The sequence below is a fragment of the Centrocercus urophasianus genome, unplaced genomic scaffold (genome assembly GCF_019232065.1).
Source record: "Centrocercus urophasianus isolate 14NV4802_14NV808 unplaced genomic scaffold, USGS_Curo_1.0 seq_38, whole genome shotgun sequence".
NCBI classification, from domain to species: domain Eukaryota; kingdom Metazoa; phylum Chordata; class Aves; order Galliformes; family Phasianidae; genus Centrocercus; species Centrocercus urophasianus.
Genome location: NW_024884955.1, coordinates 5,364,443 through 5,381,646, shown reverse-complemented (window position 1 = coordinate 5,381,646; position 17,204 = coordinate 5,364,443). Strand labels below are relative to the sequence as shown.

The 17,204-nt window shown below is 47.8% G+C and overlaps 1 protein-coding gene across 1 annotated transcript in view; it reads left to right on the top strand.

Moving 5' to 3' along the window:
* The first annotated feature begins 1,855 nt into the window (after nucleotides 1-1,855).
* RIMS4 (regulating synaptic membrane exocytosis 4) overlaps nucleotides 1,856-17,204 on the top strand; it is a 48,825-nt gene continuing 33,476 nt past the window's right edge. Inside the window, exon 1 of the mRNA XM_042832539.1 lies at nucleotides 1,856-1,952. Within this exon, the coding sequence (XP_042688473.1) occupies nucleotides 1,856-1,952 (97 nt within the window). The remainder of the gene's footprint in view (nucleotides 1,953-17,204) is intronic.

The following is a 17,204-nucleotide window of genomic DNA, read 5'->3' as shown; positions in this document are numbered from 1 at the left end:
GTGCCATCACCTCCTGGCTCCTCTGCCCAGGGAACAGCCCTGCTTGCCTGGCTTTGGCAGCACAAACATGCTGCAGCCCTGGAAGGGCTTTTAGGTGACTTTGTGGATTTATTTATTAACTGTTTGAGAGAAAAACACAGTTGTTATTACAGACTATAATTCTTATGTGTTTTACTGTGTATGGAAATAAAAAGAAAAGCAATGTTTGCAAGTATGAGGTTTCTAGCTCTATTACAGCCTTAGAGCTCTAGTGGGCTTGAGGCAAGTGCTAAACATGACCAACCCCCGAGTGTCCTCCCTTCTATTCTCTGTAGTGGAGCTACAGCACTTGCAAATATATTTTGCTTTCAGGTTGCTGTTCTGTAGCACCCAGCTTACAGCGGCTTCAGCTATGCTTCATCCATAAAGATTACTTTGGACTCTGATCTGCATTTTGTAAGAGCACTAAAAGGCCTTTCTGCTGTATTCCATAGGGTGGCTCTTGGTGATGATGATGGGTGAAAAGAACAAGTGTGTGAGGAACATCTTCCTTCGTACCACAAGATGATAGCATCTTTGATGGGGAGAGCAAGCCACAGACAGAAGATGTGCTCCATCTCATCCCTATCTAAAGCTCAGCTGCAGTGAATAAGGTAGACTTGGTTCCCAAAATGGGTGGGGTGATGTCATGATGTCTATGCCACTTCAGAGCAAGCAGTGTTCAGCTCCTCTGGACAGCTGGTGCTTCTGAGCCAGTGCCAGCAATTCTCTGTGCCAAGAGAGAAATCCAGGCAACTAGCCTTTGGGAATGAGCTAAAACTCACTCTGCTTCTGCAGCACCCCGAATTCCTACCAGGATCTATTAAATGGTTTTGCAAAACCAGCCTAAATCTTAGTTGGAACAGGTTGTGGAGACCTGTCCTGACTATGTGTGCTGGGCCTTGGGCACCAAGATGGGAGCAAGCCTTGATCTGCCTGAGGACAGGAAGGCCCCACAGAGGGACCTGGGCAGGCTGCTCACCTGGCTGAGGCAATGGGATGAAGTTCAACAAGACCAAGCGTTGGGTCCTGCGCTTTGGTCACAACAACCCCACACGTTGCTACAGCCTTGGGGCAGGGTGGCTGGAAAACTGTGTGGAAGAAATGGAGCTGGGGGTGTTGGTCGACGCTCGGCTGAACGTGAGCCAGCAGTGTGCCAGGGTGGCCAAGAAGACCAACAGCATCCCGATGTGCATCAGAAAGAGCACAGCCAGCAGGACAGGGAGGTGATCATCGCTGTGCTCAGCTCTGGTGGGGCCGCACCTCGAGTGCTGTGCTCAGCTGTGGGCCCTCACTGCCACGCAGACATCAGGGCCTGGAGCGCGTCCAGAGAGGGGCAACGGGGCTGTGAGGGGTCTGGGCACAGTGGGGACTTATGGGGAGCAGCTGAGGGAACTGGGAATACGGGATGGGAGAGGGTGAAAGGCAAGGACGTGCACTCCGTGTTTGTAAATGCTGCCACAATTCGGCCGAGAACGGGCTTCTGCGGGGCGCTGGGAACCCCGCCGGGCAGGGCCTGCGGCTGAGCAGCAGCGGCGAGGCGAGGCGAGGCGCGGCCCGGCCCTCCCTTCGCGCCGCCATTGGCGCCGCTGGGCTGGGCTGGGCTGCGGGGCGGGGCGCCGCTCAGAGCGCCGGGCGGCAGCAGGTGGCCGCGCTCCGCACCGGGCTCCGCGCTCCGCTCCGCTCCGCCTCGCCCCGCCGCCTCGCCGAGGCCCCCGCAGCAGCCAAGACGCCGCGGGCCGTGCTACGAGTGAAGAATGGGGCGGCCAAGCTGGCCAAGCCGCCGGCGGCTGCGGCGGGCGAAGCCCCCGGAGGCGCACCCGGCTCCGGGCTCTTCATGGAGCGGTCGCAGAGCCGCCTCAGCCTCTCCGCCTCCTTCGAGGCCTTGGCCATCTACTTCCCCTGCATGAACAGCTTCGACGAGGAGGACGCGGGTACGGGGAGGGGTGACGGGTACGGGGAGGCGAGGCCGCGGGCAGCGCCCTGCGGGAGGGCTGTGCGGGACTGCGCGTGTCCGTCTGTGTCCGTCTGTCCGTCTGTGTCCGTCTGTCCGTCTGTGTCCGTCTGTCCGGGGTTGCACGGCGTGCGGGGCAGCAGACGCGGCCGTGCTGGGCTGTGCGGTGCCTGCGGAGCCCTCCTGCCCCACCAGGTGCGTCGGACCCACCGTGTGCGTTGGGCTGGGTGCTGCAAGGGAGCCCGTGCGAGAATAAAGGAGGGATGTTTTTTCACGCGCTCGCTCTTCTGAGAGCAAAATCGCGATGTGCAAGATGAGCAGCCGAGGCTTCAGCCCTCTCCTTGTGCTGAGCTCCCTCCTGTGTGAGGCATTGAAGGACGGCGCTGAGGGAGGAGGTGGTTTTGCTGCTGGACGTTGCGACCAGCCGACTGCTGATTTATGTGCAGTCAGCTCTCGGGTGATTGGTTAGGGCTGTCATTAGCACAGCGTGCCGTGCTGCTTTCAGGATGGGGGAGTGGGGAAATCGTTCCGTTTAATAAGAGTTAAGTGGATCATGAGAAGAGTACAAAATCCTTTCAGAACGGTTGCAATGATTTCTGCCTGTGCCCATAAAATAAAGCCAGGCTTTAAGGAGAGGGTCATCAGTGAGCAAAGTAGGATAGCAGTAGCAAAGGAAGGGCACTGGGAGTGGAGGGCAGCACAGCAACTAGATGGGGAGTGAGGGCGCACCAGGGAGTGAATGGAGAGCAGTGTATGAGCACTTCATCTATCCCCAGTGGCTCAATCCTAAATGATTGATGCTTTTCACAGTACAAACTGTGCCAGAGACTGAACGTGAATCCTCTGAGCAGCAAATGATGAAAGTTGGTAACTAAGGCATGTTTTAGCATGGACCATGATGGTTGCATCCCTCAAAATGCCGGCATGCGCCTTTGTTAGCTCATCCCAGGATGTGCAGATGCCAGCAGGAATACATGGGCGAATCAGCAGTGCTGCACCTTTAACGTTGTTGTTTCTGGAGGAATTGACGTAAGAATAAATTCATCATCTGTGTGATTAACTTGTGATTGTCATCAGCATCTTGCGAGGATGCCAGGGAGCGGGCACAGGATTGCATCCCCCAGTGGATAGATATTTAATTTTGTTCTCAAAATTCTGCTCGTTATTTATTTTCAGTTCAGGTTTGGTTTGAATGCGTGGCGATAATAGGAGCTTTGGGAACTCCTGGCACTGTTGCTTCAGAAATGATTAATGGTGAGACATGTTTGAGTACCAGAACCTGACACAGTGCCCTGGACAGCATTCCATTCCCTGGTGCCTGACCTCTTTGCTCTGTGCAGAGTGATGGTGAAGCAAATACCTTATGTTCCAGTGCCTAGAAAAATGGTTTTGCTCAGAACTGTATTTATTTATTCACACTTACTGAATGCTCATGCATGAATGCTAATAGGCTGTTCTTAATGCAACACAAGTGCTTGTTTCTGAATTAAATGAATCTACAATTAAGACCTCATTCTCCATCAGCTTATTAGTGGCTCTTGCCTGCCCGAGTTAGTCATGTTAGCAAAGCTGTTGAGGTGATGTTCAGTACATTGGGGATGTTGCAGTATTGTTCCTGTATTTTCTGCTTCTTAATGTGCATCCAGACATGTATGAGCCAACAGCAAGAATGAGTCTGTGCTGTTTTGTAATGTTTTTTCATGCTAAAAAGCCTGTAATATATTTTTTTGAGACAGTAAATGTCATGAAAGGGAGATTTATAAAAGAAATGATGAGATTGTGCCAGGCGATATTCTGTGATGTTCATCGCTATGCACAGCCCTGAAATAATGAGATTCTGACCACTTAAAGTTGCAAAGTGATTTCTTGCCCCCTCTCTCCCCAACCAGTAAAAATATATATGTATCTTAATCGCCCCATCAAGGAGATGAATGCTGCATTTGGCAAGGTGCTCTCCATAAGAGACAACAGCAAAAAAGAAGAAAAAAAAAAAAAAAAGTTGATCCTATGGGCACTGACAAAATAACAATCGTATTTCAGACTGACACATCATCCATCTTGTCCGAAGCTGAGAGCTGCATCTTTAAGAGAACAGTCATCCTATGGAAAAAAAACGAGGAGTTGGTGGATGACTGTGGCATCCCTGTGGAAAGGGAAAGCAGCCAAATGAGAATTCATATCAAGGAAACAAGGATAACAAGGAAAACTTTGTGCTTATCACTAAAGTTGCTTCAAAGGGTGGGTCAGATGGAAGGGGAGTGGGAGGAAACTGGTCAGAGTGCCCGTGCTGAGAGGGGTGGTGGTGCAGGAGCTGCCAGCTGGGTTTGGTGGTACGTGTGGGTTCTGGTATTTCCCACATTTAGTCTTGGAAGATGGATCTGCTTTTTGACTCATCATGGGCCTTTTCTGCACATTTGTTTCCCTTTTGTTCTACTCTGTCCATCTTCTGGACAGTATAGGAGAAGACTCTTGTAATCTTTTACAGCTATTCTGCCTGCCACGAAACCATTGAGTTTGAACTGATTTCTCAGCTGCAAAGTAGATGCAGGTGATGCCTGCTTGTGACATAACACGCAGGAGAAGCAGGCCAGTGTGCATAGGACAGTGATGGGAAGAACCTGAAGTGAGAAAGTGGTGATCTTTGGAATGCTTCCAGAGCCAGTGAGTGAGTGTGTGCTTGAGCCCCTGGTGTGTGCTGTGGCAAACAGGACTGTGTGTCTCTCTGCTAAGAGACCAATGTGGAGTGGCACTGAAATTTGCACTCCTGTGTTGTAATACCCTGCTCGTTCCTCAGCTGCTTACACAAAGAGGGTACTCTGAGCAAACACTGAGCTCTGTTCACCAGTAAGCTGCAGTGGGGCTTTGAAATAACAGAAATTACTGTCTGCACTCAGTAGCGTAAGGACGCTAGGTTAATCGCTCTTTTGGTCTGCGAATGGTAATGTTGCCGTGCTTCCTGCTGGCTCAGTGCTGCTCTCTTCGCTCCACCAGGGTCCCCATCAATGTCAGTGGAAGTTAACGATTTTGAAACTGCAGTTATTATCTGCCTAATTGTTGTTTTAGCTTATGCAAACGCCAACGCTCTGATAATTTTTCGGTTATCGAGTAGTAGGCTATAAAGAGGTTACAGAAAACTAAGTGCAGACGTCCAAATGGAGACGTACCTAGGGCTATGAAGTAGGTTTACTTACTAGGATTGTACAGGTGGTTCTGTGTTGCTCCCCTGCCCTGCTGGGGTGTGATAGGCTGCCTGCAGCCTGCCTGCCACCCAGGGCCCTCTGCTCTCCTGTCGTATTGGCTGCTGTCCATCACAAGCACACTAACTCTATTGTGGCTGCCCCCTGCGTGTGCACGTTTCTGGAGATGCGAGCCTGAAACCCTCCTTATTTGTAAGTGTGAACATAAATCTTGGTTGTTCTGAGGATCTGCCATGATGCTTTGTCTTGCCCTTGGCTAGAATCAGCTCTGCTGGTGGCAGCATGTCAGAAAGACCTGAACTGCCAAGTGGCAAGTGCACATAGGTTAAAAATAGTGTGCTGGGGATTTATGATGACTGTGGGAACCTGCCTTGTAGACAGCTTGTGAGGTCTGGATGCAGGTTGCAACTGAGGCCTGAGTGCTGCAGAAGAGTGCTTGAAAACCCTTTTGCCAAGAGAGGTCTTGAACAGCTTCTCCCAGGACTGGGGACGGCCTGCAAGGTTAGTGGGGCTGTTCTGCTGAACTTTTGCTTGCTGAAGTGAGGATTTGGTGGAGAGTAGCAGTAGCAGACTTGGAGCTATGCTTGCAAAACCCAGCAAGCTCTAGGTGGGAGCTGCCAGGGACAGTCAGTGTAAGGGGGTTGGTGTCCAGGAGCTCTGAGGAGGGGTGGGCTCACATGCAGGAGCCTGTGTGACCAGGGACACAGACTTTACTTGCAGGCACAGGTGGGGCAATGCCTGCTTTGAAGTCCATGGAGTCTGCAGGTTCGATGGTGTCTCCTAAGAATGACATTGCCAGCCTTGGGTGCTCTCAGGGCCAGAACTGGAGGTTGGGTTGCCCGAAGATAGTGCCTGTACTTCAGGATCCAGGAGCACCTCTCATGCCGGTGTCTGTTCCAGCTGTGCTGTGGCTGGTGGGCAGACATGCACCAGCTCCTTTCTCTTCCACCCTGTGCCTCAGTTTCGTAGGGAAAGAAATCCGGTTGCACTGATAGAAGGCACCTGAGGTGTGCTCTGACAAGAGACAGATGCAGCTGTCTGGGAGATGAGCCGTGGCTCATGCTGCCCATACAGTGGCCCTGAAGACCAGGCACACCATGAGCACAGGGATGAGCTTGAGTGACTTCAGGATTGTACACCTATGAGAGCATGAGGAGCTGAGAGGCTCTGTGACGTACTGAGGCCATAGCCGCATGGCGGTGGAGTCTGATGGCGTGGGGTCCCAGCACAGTGGCTGTGTGCGTGGTGACCCCGCCATGCTATGAGGCACAGGGTGCAATGGTTCCTCAGCCAGCTGGAACTGAGTGTGCGGCAGGGAGAAAATGGTTTCCAAAGTCAAAATGTCTCCTGGATACTGACAGCAGGCCTTCCTTGTGGCAGCTGCTTGTTCTGAAGAGTTGAGCTCGAGATGGAAGCTGCTCACACACACTATCAAGCACTGACAGATGCACCGCGCTGTGATCAATTGCTTTGAAGAGAAGCCATGTGAAATATTAATGTAACATTGAATGTTGGGCTCGGATAACGGGCTGGTTGTGCACTGTTAGGTTAGTGTAGAAAATGCTTTTGCCTTATCTGTTGGACTTCTCTAATTTTAACCATTTAAGTTTTATATAATTTTAAACATTAAAGAGTCATAAAGTTATTAAGCAGATTTCTTTTGTAGCTTTTTAAGTTTTAGTTGCCATGGATTTTTTTCAGTTGTAACACTGTTTTGGATTGGGGTTCACGTGATCTGCATTTGTATTGAAGTTTAGTCCTTCTAGCTTTTATCCAAAAGATGTTACAGGATGCTCTAAAACCAGATTTGTTGGTTCCTGGTGAGGTAGGCAACTGCATCCATGCAGAGAACATTCACAGGACAAGGAAATTATTTGCGTGGCTGTAATGTTAAGCATTTTCCCTGTTAACCTTTCGCAAATGAAATTACAGTTCATCCCTGGAACTCTGCAGGGGTTTAAACTCCAGGACTTAACCAGCGCTGTATGCAGGACAGATCCGAATTGGCCTTGGAACGAACAGGTATGCGGGGAGGTGCTCGTGTTTGTGGTTGCTGAAGGGTGGGCTGCAGTTACAGACTAAGCTCTGTGGCAGTTTCCTCTACACCCAGAACAGCTCCTTGCAGAATTCTGTTAGCGCATGTTGGGTCCTGCTGTGCCATACCGCAGGCAGAGCGCTCCCTGAGGGCCAGGCTGGTTTGCTCTGCCCAAAAACGCAACCTGGGGCTGGGGACAGCCTGTCACTGCTCCCAGCTTCTCCTTGGTGGTCATCTGGCTGTGGGTTTGCAGAGGGGAGGGATGTCAGTGAGTTGATGGGGTTTCTGAGGGAGTCTGCTGTCCCCATAGCACTGGTTGTTGCATCACTCAATTTAGAGTACTGAGTAGTGGGAAACGATGATGCCACCTCCTTCCCTCGAATGGGACTATCTGACACGTGCTGCAGGTGCTCTGAGGATGCTGTACACACCAGCCTTGTGAGCAGTGCTGCGCAGGGCTGCCTGGATGCCATCCCTCCAGCCACAGAGGGAAGGATATCTTTTTCCTTTATTTTGCTGTCAATTTACTCTGAGTAGAAGAGTGTGTCCCTGAAAAGCTTTCTGCCTGGGAGAAACTGTTTCCTTACTGCTTCTATTTCATGTGAAATTAATTCTAATGCAACATTTATTAATTCAAAAGCACTCTGTTCTCCAGGCTAAAAGGAAGGCTTTACTCTGTCAGATTTCTACATCGGGACAAGTCGTGAAATGCTGTAACTACTTTGCTTCAGCATTTCTGTTTGACAGAACGTATGTTTCTGCTTTGTGTAGGGGAGCAATTAGATTTGATTGGAGCAGTTGTTTTAAGAAATAATTTATCTGTGCAATTAGATTCTGAAGCACTATCTGCTCGTGCTTCAGTGCCTTGGTTAGATTAGAAATGTGAATGTTTTAATTGAGGAAGTGGTCTGTAAGTTGCCTACACATTTCAGTAGGGCAGTGAGATGTGGTTTACATGGGTGTCACAGCCCTGCCATCCCCTCTGCTTCCTTCCCCCTCAGACATCTGCCACGAAGCTCTGTTTGCATGTTTGAATAAGAATTTCTGGTCCAGTGCTGCCTCAACATGCTTTGAATGCAATACCCATCTGTGTAATGATGGTCCTTGGAGACTTGGTTTTGTGTTCTGGAAGAGGGTAGAACTATGCTACATGTATGGGAATGTGTGTCAAAACAGGGATCGTGCAGCACAAATGATGCCTCTGTGGGGGGCCATTGCTTTAATTATGGTGTGCACAAATTAGGCTCCGCTTTAGTTACCAAGCTGTGCTTTCTTGAATCTGCTTTTGTTATCTTTTGTTTTGCTGTTGCAAAACTGCATGCATATGAAGCCTGGGAAGCCCTGATGCAATCTGATTTCATATAGGAATAAAGCAAAGCTCAGCAGCCCAATTTTTTAACCAAATCCAGCCACAGGGAAGTCACTGTGGCAGATAATTCGTATTTCAGCTTCGTGCCGTTAGCGTTGTGTCACCTTCCATCACACAAAGAACTGCTAACCAGCTAAGCATTCAAGTGCCCAACAGTTTGGAGAGCACAGCACATATGGAGCTGAATGTCACGTTTTTGTTAAAAACTACTTTGAGTAAGGGGAATTCACACTGATGCCAGCGCCTCCTTACTCTTAAGGGTGCAGGCTGTCCTGCACCTTCCCATGAACAGCTCTTCCTATTGAAGATTCCTAATTAGAAGGACACTTTTGCCTACAATGTAGACTAAATCATCCTGGAAATTAAGTGGTACTATTGTGTTGCTCCCAATGACGTGGGAAACAGTTGGTCACTTCTGGCTTTGGAGCAACACTTCACATCATACAACTGTTCTGCCCTGTGCTAACAATCAGAAAACAACTGTGATGATGACAACTGCTGTCTCATCCCTCTCCCTTGTTTTTCAGCCCTTGGCGTTTTGGCCTAGCCAGGTTTGGTTTGAGTTTTGCACAGAACAGCACGGTGCAGGGCTGTGGCTGAGGGCTGCTGGCAGAGGGGGATTGTCACCCCACACTCGGGTGCAGCACCCCAGGTGTGTGTGTGGTGTTTGCAGGCCTGGCGTTGCTCATGGCTCCCATTTCAGATGTGCTCCCTGCCACTTTCTGATTGCACGATGGCTGCCTGGCTGCCCAGCTGCTTTTTTGACATTGGTGCATTTAATGGTTTCCACACTGAGAAGTTACAGCTATGTGTTCCTCTACTGCATTTCCTCTTATTGATTTGGGAAGGTGAACTACTTTATTCCATCAGCATCACTCTGGATTCTGTTTCTGTCATTGAGCAAGAGCTGTGCTACTGGCATGTAGGACTTGAAGGTTGGAATAAATGGCTGTAATAAGTGCTTTGTCCTCAGGAGATACTGAAATGTTTTGAGGATGGCTTTGGCAGTTGAAGTACAGCTCTGTAACAGGGTCACGGGTGAACTGCAGCATCTTTGGAAACCTATTGCCTCCAGTGCATCAGGAGTTGTCTTCTCTTTTCCTCTCTCTCTTTGCCCCCTACCTCCCTAGTGCAGCACTCAGTTCGGGGGACTGTGAGGTGTGATTCGCAGTTAGTAGAATAAAGGTAACTGTAGTTACTGAATCACTACTATTGCTTTGGTGGCAGGTCTGGCTGAGGAGGTGGTGGTCTCCCACTCGTGGTTTTGTCCCTGTCTGCAGCTTGCCATCCTTTATGTGTAACATCCCAGCTGCCCGTGGGCCAGACCTGCTCTGTGGGTGTGGGGCTCCTGCCAGCTGCTCACCAGTGCCTCTAGTATTTACAGTGAGCAGGGGACTTACCCTGCCCCCTGGGTGGCCAACACATTAATAGTGCAGCAGTCAAGATGTCTAAGAAGTTCAAGATTGTTGTTGTTGGAAAACCAGCTCCTCGTTTAGCGCTTCTCAGCATCTTGGAAGGGTTGGGTGGGTAGATGGATGTTTGGTTTTTTTTTTACTGTTATTTCTACTCTTTACCTTTCCTTTCTTGTTTCAATACATGTCATCACAGTGTTAGCAAAAAGTTGGGAAAACTTGACTCAAGATTTAAGTGTTGCTGCTTTACATCCATGTTTTGTTTTTTGATCACTCTGTCAGGAACACAAATGAGAAGGTTCTTCCTCTTTTTCGTGCTCATTAGACATCCAGCTGTTGGAGTCAGGTCATTCCTGGATAGCTCTGTCATGGCAAACAAGACCCAACAGCTTTCTCTGCTTCTGTTTACTGCTGTGAAGTCCCACTGGTGGCCCAAGGGATCAGAGCAGTTGCTCTGCAGCACTTGTGTACAGACCTTTTACCTTTGTGATGGGTTTGTTAAGCATACAGTAAAGGTAGGTGGTGGTCCAGACTGACTTTAAGGTTTGACTGCAGTCCTCTGTTCCCCCCCTTAACAAAACGAAACCAACAAAATGAGTTGCTGCCCCGGTGTTATGTTTCCCATTTGGTCAGTGATGATTTTAGAACATGCTTCTCAGAAAACACACCGCTTTTTTGTACCTTATCTGAGTGATCCATGTACATCTGCCAGTGGGAATCGCATAACCCACAGCTACATCCCTTAGGACTTGGGTTTTTGTTTCTATGTGAGTAGAAAGGCCAAGGTATTAAATCACTGCACACAGCCAGGCTGAGCGGAGTACTGAGCTCATCTGAGTTCTGTGATTCAGAGAAGTTGATGGAGGATCATTGAGAATGCTGGTCTGGAAACCGGGGCAAGAAATGCCGAAAGTAGGTGTGCAGGCTAGTGCTCAGCCTGGCAGTCTGCATATTAAATCGGAGTGATGTATGGAGCTGTTTCTGTTTAAAAGCTTCCTCCTGCGTTTTAGAAAGTGGAGCTGCCAGATTGGTCAACGTCCAATCCCCGGGCAGCCGGAATTGGCTGCTGGCTGCAGCAGGAGCCGTGGCGAAGCTCTAACAGCCGTTCCACGCAGGTTCTGCAGGCTGCCACATCCTTGCTGCTTCCCAGAAAACAGACAGTGTCAAAACGTTACATGGTATGAGGACATTGCCATGGCAACGTTAGCATCCCATGACACTCGCTCTCATGCGGTGGTGTCGGTGCTCACTGTCATCGTTGTTCTTGCTTTTTCCATCTGGGGCCTTTAGGAATGCCATGCTGCTAACGGTACGTGTTTCTGCAGGACTGCTGTAGCTATGGGGCTGATGGTTGCCACGACGCTCTCTGGTCTTTAGGGTCTCTTAAATAAGGCAAGTTCCTTTGCGTAATACAGCGACTCTTGTAATTCATCCTGTGCTGCAGATGCTGTCAACCTGGGGCTGTTCCTGGGCAGCAGGGCTCTGTAGGGTCCCATACTCTGTCTCCTGCTTCCATTTCTGACTCTGGCAGTGGTTTTGGGCTGCCTATAAATACTTCAGTTCTTGCTGCTTCCTCTGCAGTAACAGTGTCCCACTAGGATTCACAGTGTTGCCAGTCTGTTTTTTCCCTTTTTCGTTCTGTATTTATATGTTTCTGCCAGGTGATGTTTTCCAAAATTAGCATCATGGATTTTTTCACTGAGCAGACAACACATGTTTATTGGCTCCTTTCCCTCGACACAGAGAGCGCTGTTCTCAATGTTTTATTGATAAGCTAGAGGCTTGGCAAGAAACAATAAAGGTAAGGGTATTTCTATATGGCAGCCAGCAGTCATTCCACCACTGATATTTTCCACTTCTGTTTGACACTTGGAAGTATAGCAGGCTTGGTTTAGTTATTGTGCGTGAGCAACTTCTGAAAATTGCACAGATAGAGGCAGCCACTTACCTAATGATTCACCTGCCTCAAAGGCATGAGCTGTGGGAGATCATAGCTGGGGATGCGAGCCGTTCTTCTTGGTGTGTGTGTGCAGCAAGGCTGTGCTCACACTGCTGCCATGGCATAAGGGGGGCACGTACGATAAAGTGCTGGCTTGTGATTCTACCAGCTGGTGGAACCACTTGAAGGGAATGAGAGGATAAATGAAAGATCTGAGAAAGTAGAGGTTGAACGTAAGGGAAGAAATTGACTTGCGAACATCTCTTCTGGAGTTTCACAGCAGTAATTCTCAGCTCTCCTGTTTGGCACAGTGCTCTGCTTGAGCCACGCCAGAGACCCGAGTTATCTTTCTATACACTTTTTTTCATCTGTTTTAACTAAATTCCTAGTTTCTCTCTCAAATCAGAGGTCTGTTCCTGTGACCCGTCTGCTCTGTGCCTGCAGAAATGCTCTTAATTCTCTAAGTCCTCCACTCCAGCCCTAGCCAAGTGCCTCTACCATGGCATTGTGTTGGGTGTGTTTCCCTGTGTTCTGTTTTTCACTCCGTGCTTCCTGACTTACCTACTGGAGCCCCACGAAATGTTGGATGGTTGGTTAAGGCAAAATTTGGCTCTCTGCTCTAGGAATAATACCAAGCAAATTATCCACAGCTCATTTTAGTTGGTGAATTTGACTCTGTTTTCACAGTCTGTTCATTGCAGCCATCTGCTGCAGAGAGACAGCGAGCTTCTAGGACAGGCTTCCTGTGAAAGTCAGGAAGTCTTATTTCAGGCCATCATTCTGCTTAATCTCCTGGCGTTTATAAAACCGTTTATTTCCCTCAACACCTTTCCCTAGAGCCTAAAGACTGGCTTTGCAGAGATCAGCTGTGGAGGGTGCTAAGTGCATTTTTGAGGAAAAAGGTGAATCTTGGAGGGGTGATTGGACCCCATGGTGGACTGAAAATGTTCAGTTGATCAAAGTGTTTGTTAATAACTGCCAAGGCTTCTGTCTGTTTCCTTAAGGTTGTTTTGCTAAGTGTGGGTTCATCAATGCAGAAATGTTCTGCTTGTGTCACTGACATTCACTGAATGGTTTGAAGGCTGGATTTTGCTGGCTCTCCTGTTAAACGCTGGTGTTCAGAAACATTCTCACTCTTTTATTTCGGTTTGTAAGGAAGGAAAAGAAGAAAAGCGTAACATCTTGATATGAGTAAACCTTGCAAGGTTCAGACGTTGTAAAAGGTTCATTGAGCTTAAGCTCTTACAGTCGTCAGATTTGAGAGGAAATTGCAGTCAGAAGCAAACACTTTAAAACTTGCTGATCTAAGTGGTCTAATAGTCAGCCTATTTACTCCCTTAATTTTCCTGTGCTTATCTCTGCAGACATGCAGGTATTCAGTCCACTAAGGCGGCAGTGAGAGAAGGGGAAAAGAGCTGAAGAACTAGGACAGACTTGGATTATATTTAACAGTGTTCTATTTCAACTTGACAACCAGCTATCGAACACCTACAAGTTTGCAACTGTGATTCACTGGGAAGCTGACATTAACTGATGTCACGTTGTATTAATAGCTACAGAATTGTAACTGCATTTAGCAGTGAGCTTCATTAACAGTCTCTACAAACACACTGACAACCGTTTGAAAACCTGAAAATATTAGGTATGGATAAAAATGGTTTGTGCCATAAAGGAACCCCCCTGTGCTGCCAAATGTGTTTACAGCAAGTTCTTGCAGGTGTTATGCATAATAATTCCTCTTTATCACTTTCGGTAGGTCTTACTGGTGGAAGGAAATGCTTGAGGTCTGATCTACAGTCCTAAATTAATTAGGAGCTAATCTAATGGGGTTACGCATAAGCATGCTTGGCTGTTCTCAAGAAAAATGCTGTGGCCACAAGTGGAAGCTGTCCAGCAACTGCCCAAATAGGACACAGTGTTGTTCTGGGAGGCTTCTGGTCTTTCCTGGTTTGTTGTTGAACACTGGATTCAATTAGAAAGCACGGTTCTGACAAATTGTGTGTAATGGGCTCTGGGCTGAGCAGAGCTCTGGGTTCGGCTCCCTTTGAGCTCTGCCTGTTCTGGATGTTGTGAGCTCACCTCCCAGGTGCTGGTTGGGAGGTGGAGATGTTGAATACTTCTGCCATCTTTTGTAGGTGCTAACATTAGCAGCTAGTTCCTCACCAGCACTTGCTAACTGTCCCAAGAAGAGTGAAGCAGTTTGTCTTGTAGCCTCTCTGCACTCTGTATGCACTGTGTTAAGCTTTGCATCACTGGCATGAAACATCAAGATTCGCTATAGAGGTGAAATGAAATGAAAACTGGGGGTCAGGAGGGCACGTGTTCATAGGGCTGGGTGCTGAGAGGGGACCTGCAGCCTCCTCTCCTAGGAGGGAGCAGGGAGTAAATTCGTGGACATGCACTCTTTGGTCTGTGTAATGCTCTGGGTGCCTCTGGAAGCCGCTCTGCTGCTCCTCTCAGCAGTCATCTGTTTCCCTTAGCTCCTTCTTTATTATATATGTCACACTGCCTCTTCTATTCCTTTTTGCCATGAGTAATTCAATTGGATTTAAATTTTCAGGTGATGTCTGCTTCCGTCTCGTTCATCCATCACTCGGTTTTGGCATCTATCACTTGGATACATCTCAGCTTTTGCTGACCTCCGACTTCTAGGCTGGCCTTGTGTTCCCTCTTCTAGAGGCTGGGAGTCCCCCGAGACCAACAGGAACTGCAGATAACGGCCCTTTGAAAGCAAACGAGCAACATCATTTATTTTAAGAGTACAAAATCGTAGCCAATTTTCCCCTTTCTTACTGTTCTTTGCAAGGTTAGAAGCGCTGTCTTCAAGTACAGCACTAACCAGTTATTCATCCTCCCTTCTGTAGGGTGTGATGTAGCTGTCCAGTCAATCAAGTACACTTTGTGATCTTCAGTAACACTGCTTTATTTAAAATATTGCAGCAGCAGCTCTTCATTGGATGTGTAAGCCAGCAAGTGATGAAACCACCTCTGGCTCAGTGTGTCTGTGTTGTAGCAGCCTATGACAGTGAAGGAGTGTAATTAGCAAGACACGTAGAATGGGATTAAAAAAAGATGTGAAAATAAGCAGAAAGATTTGAAAAGGATTAGGAGAGTAAATGACAAACCAGTAGTTAAATGGTGCATGATTAATGACTGTAGAAGTAAAAAGGTTGACTAAATATTGTGACTCTGTAATGGCTGCCCCGAAGTAATAGGCAATATTGTGTTCAGGAGACTCCACAAGTGGATCTGTATCGCCGTGCTGGCTCTGGGGTTGGACCCAGTTCATGTCTTAGAGATGGGGGCTTCCAAACTGCCTGGAATCACGTTTGTTAACTGGTGGCTTTAGGGGCTTAAGGGAAGTACCTCTGTGCTGGAATTGTTTTCTTAGTGCTGAAAAACTGCTTTGGGTATGCAGAAACAGCCTGGAAAGATGCATCTTCCATAGTGGTGCAATAGGAAGTATTGGGGGGTAACTGGGGAATCGGGGGTAGCTGTGACTGTCTTATGGCAGATGTGACAAAGTCTGTGATACACTGCCTGATCTGGGGCTGGAATTTGTTGCTGGTTTCTTGTCATTGTTTCTTAATTCTGATTTTCAAGGAGGAGCTGAACTCTGTCTTGCATTTAGCAAATACGCTGCTGAGGACATGGAGTAGAATGTGGACGTTCTCTTTTCTATAGTGCTTGTCTTTCTCCTGTCTCTGCTGTGTCTTTTAAGACACAGAATAGAAGATCTGAGAATGACTGTTGTATTGTTTTGTGCTTTAAAGGTCAAGATTGGTATCAAATCAGCGCAAGCCAATGGAAACTCAAAATGCCATCCTGTCATGCTGAGATGCTTGACCAAAGATTTGCTGCTGACCTAATTTTTTCATTGGAAGCACTGAAGTTAGGGAAACTTTGGGTGCAGCTGAGGGAGCTGAGCGCACAGCCTTGGCTATTAGGAAAAAAATCACTGTTAATATTCCTTAACCTTTCATTTGTGGTGTGTCAGAGGCTGGGCTGTGAGGTGAAAGTGGTCTGCAGCCACTGTAAGTAATTAGTGGTCAAAATGATGCCTGCAGTGACTTTGTCTTGTCAGTTGTGTCATCAGAGTGTATATGAGGAATCTGTAAATCTTCACAGATAACCGTCTATATAGCATTTATCAGTATGGAATGTGTTCTGTCCCTTTGGGATGGGTGACTGCCTGAGAAATGTTTGTCACACACCTGCTTTATAATTGGGATCTTTGAATATAGTTCTGTTTGTTACACGCAAATGTGGGGGGGAAATTATCTAAGGATGGTTTATTTATAATGCTTTCCATAAGAAAACCTTTCAATTGTAAGACAGCCGTCCATGCAGGATGCTTTTGCTTGTGGCAGGAAGGATTTAAAGCGTTCAGTTCTCTCCTGGAGGCATATGCCTGTGCTGCATTGCAATGGGAGTTGATGGGAATAGCCAGCCATGAAAGAATGGATCCCAAGGACTACACTTGTGAGAAATCTCAGCAGGCTCTCGTGCAGGGCTGGGTGTACACATTGAGTTCAGATGCAGTAAATAGGTTGCTGTCATCTACCCATCGTCTGCCTCTTTGCTTCAGTGGAGTGAAGATGGGAAGCAGTTATATGAGAGTATCCAAAGTGAGTACAGAGGGATAAAACCAATGTCATTACTAGATATGTTTTAAGGAAGAGATGAGGTGCAGCATTTTCTCTTTCCAGTTTTCACTGAACTGTCAGCCTAAGCTCGTCAGTAGAGCCGTCCCAAGGAGCACCAGAGTCTGTGGTCAGCAGCTCCCAGCTTTTGCAGTTTGGTTTTGGCTTTGAGCATTAAATTGCTGTGAGTTCAATAATTTATCTCCTTCCAACTGCTTTATTGTCATTTTGATTTAGTAATGGATTGGCTTGGACAGCTGTGTCAGTGCAGAGTGGATGCTCGGGGTATGTTGAGCACAGACTGCAGGTGTGAGCACATCTTGTGTGAACTGCACACCATTTCCATGGGGCTGCTCCTGGAGGGACAGCATGGCTGGGAGATGGAGAAACCAGAGCTCCTGAACTGTGCCTCTGTCACTTAGAATGTCTTCCCAACACCCATCCTCTGTCACAGTCTTGCTGTCGAAGTTCTAATTGTTCTTTTTTCTTTTTCTCTCCTGAAATAAATTTTGCTTCTTAAATAGTGTTTGTAGAGCAGTGCACCAAAACTGCCACGGGTTACTGTACTCACTGGCATTGTCAGAGCAGGAGGAAGGCTGCCAGAAGGTATTGATTACTGGTAAAAATAAACCCTTCA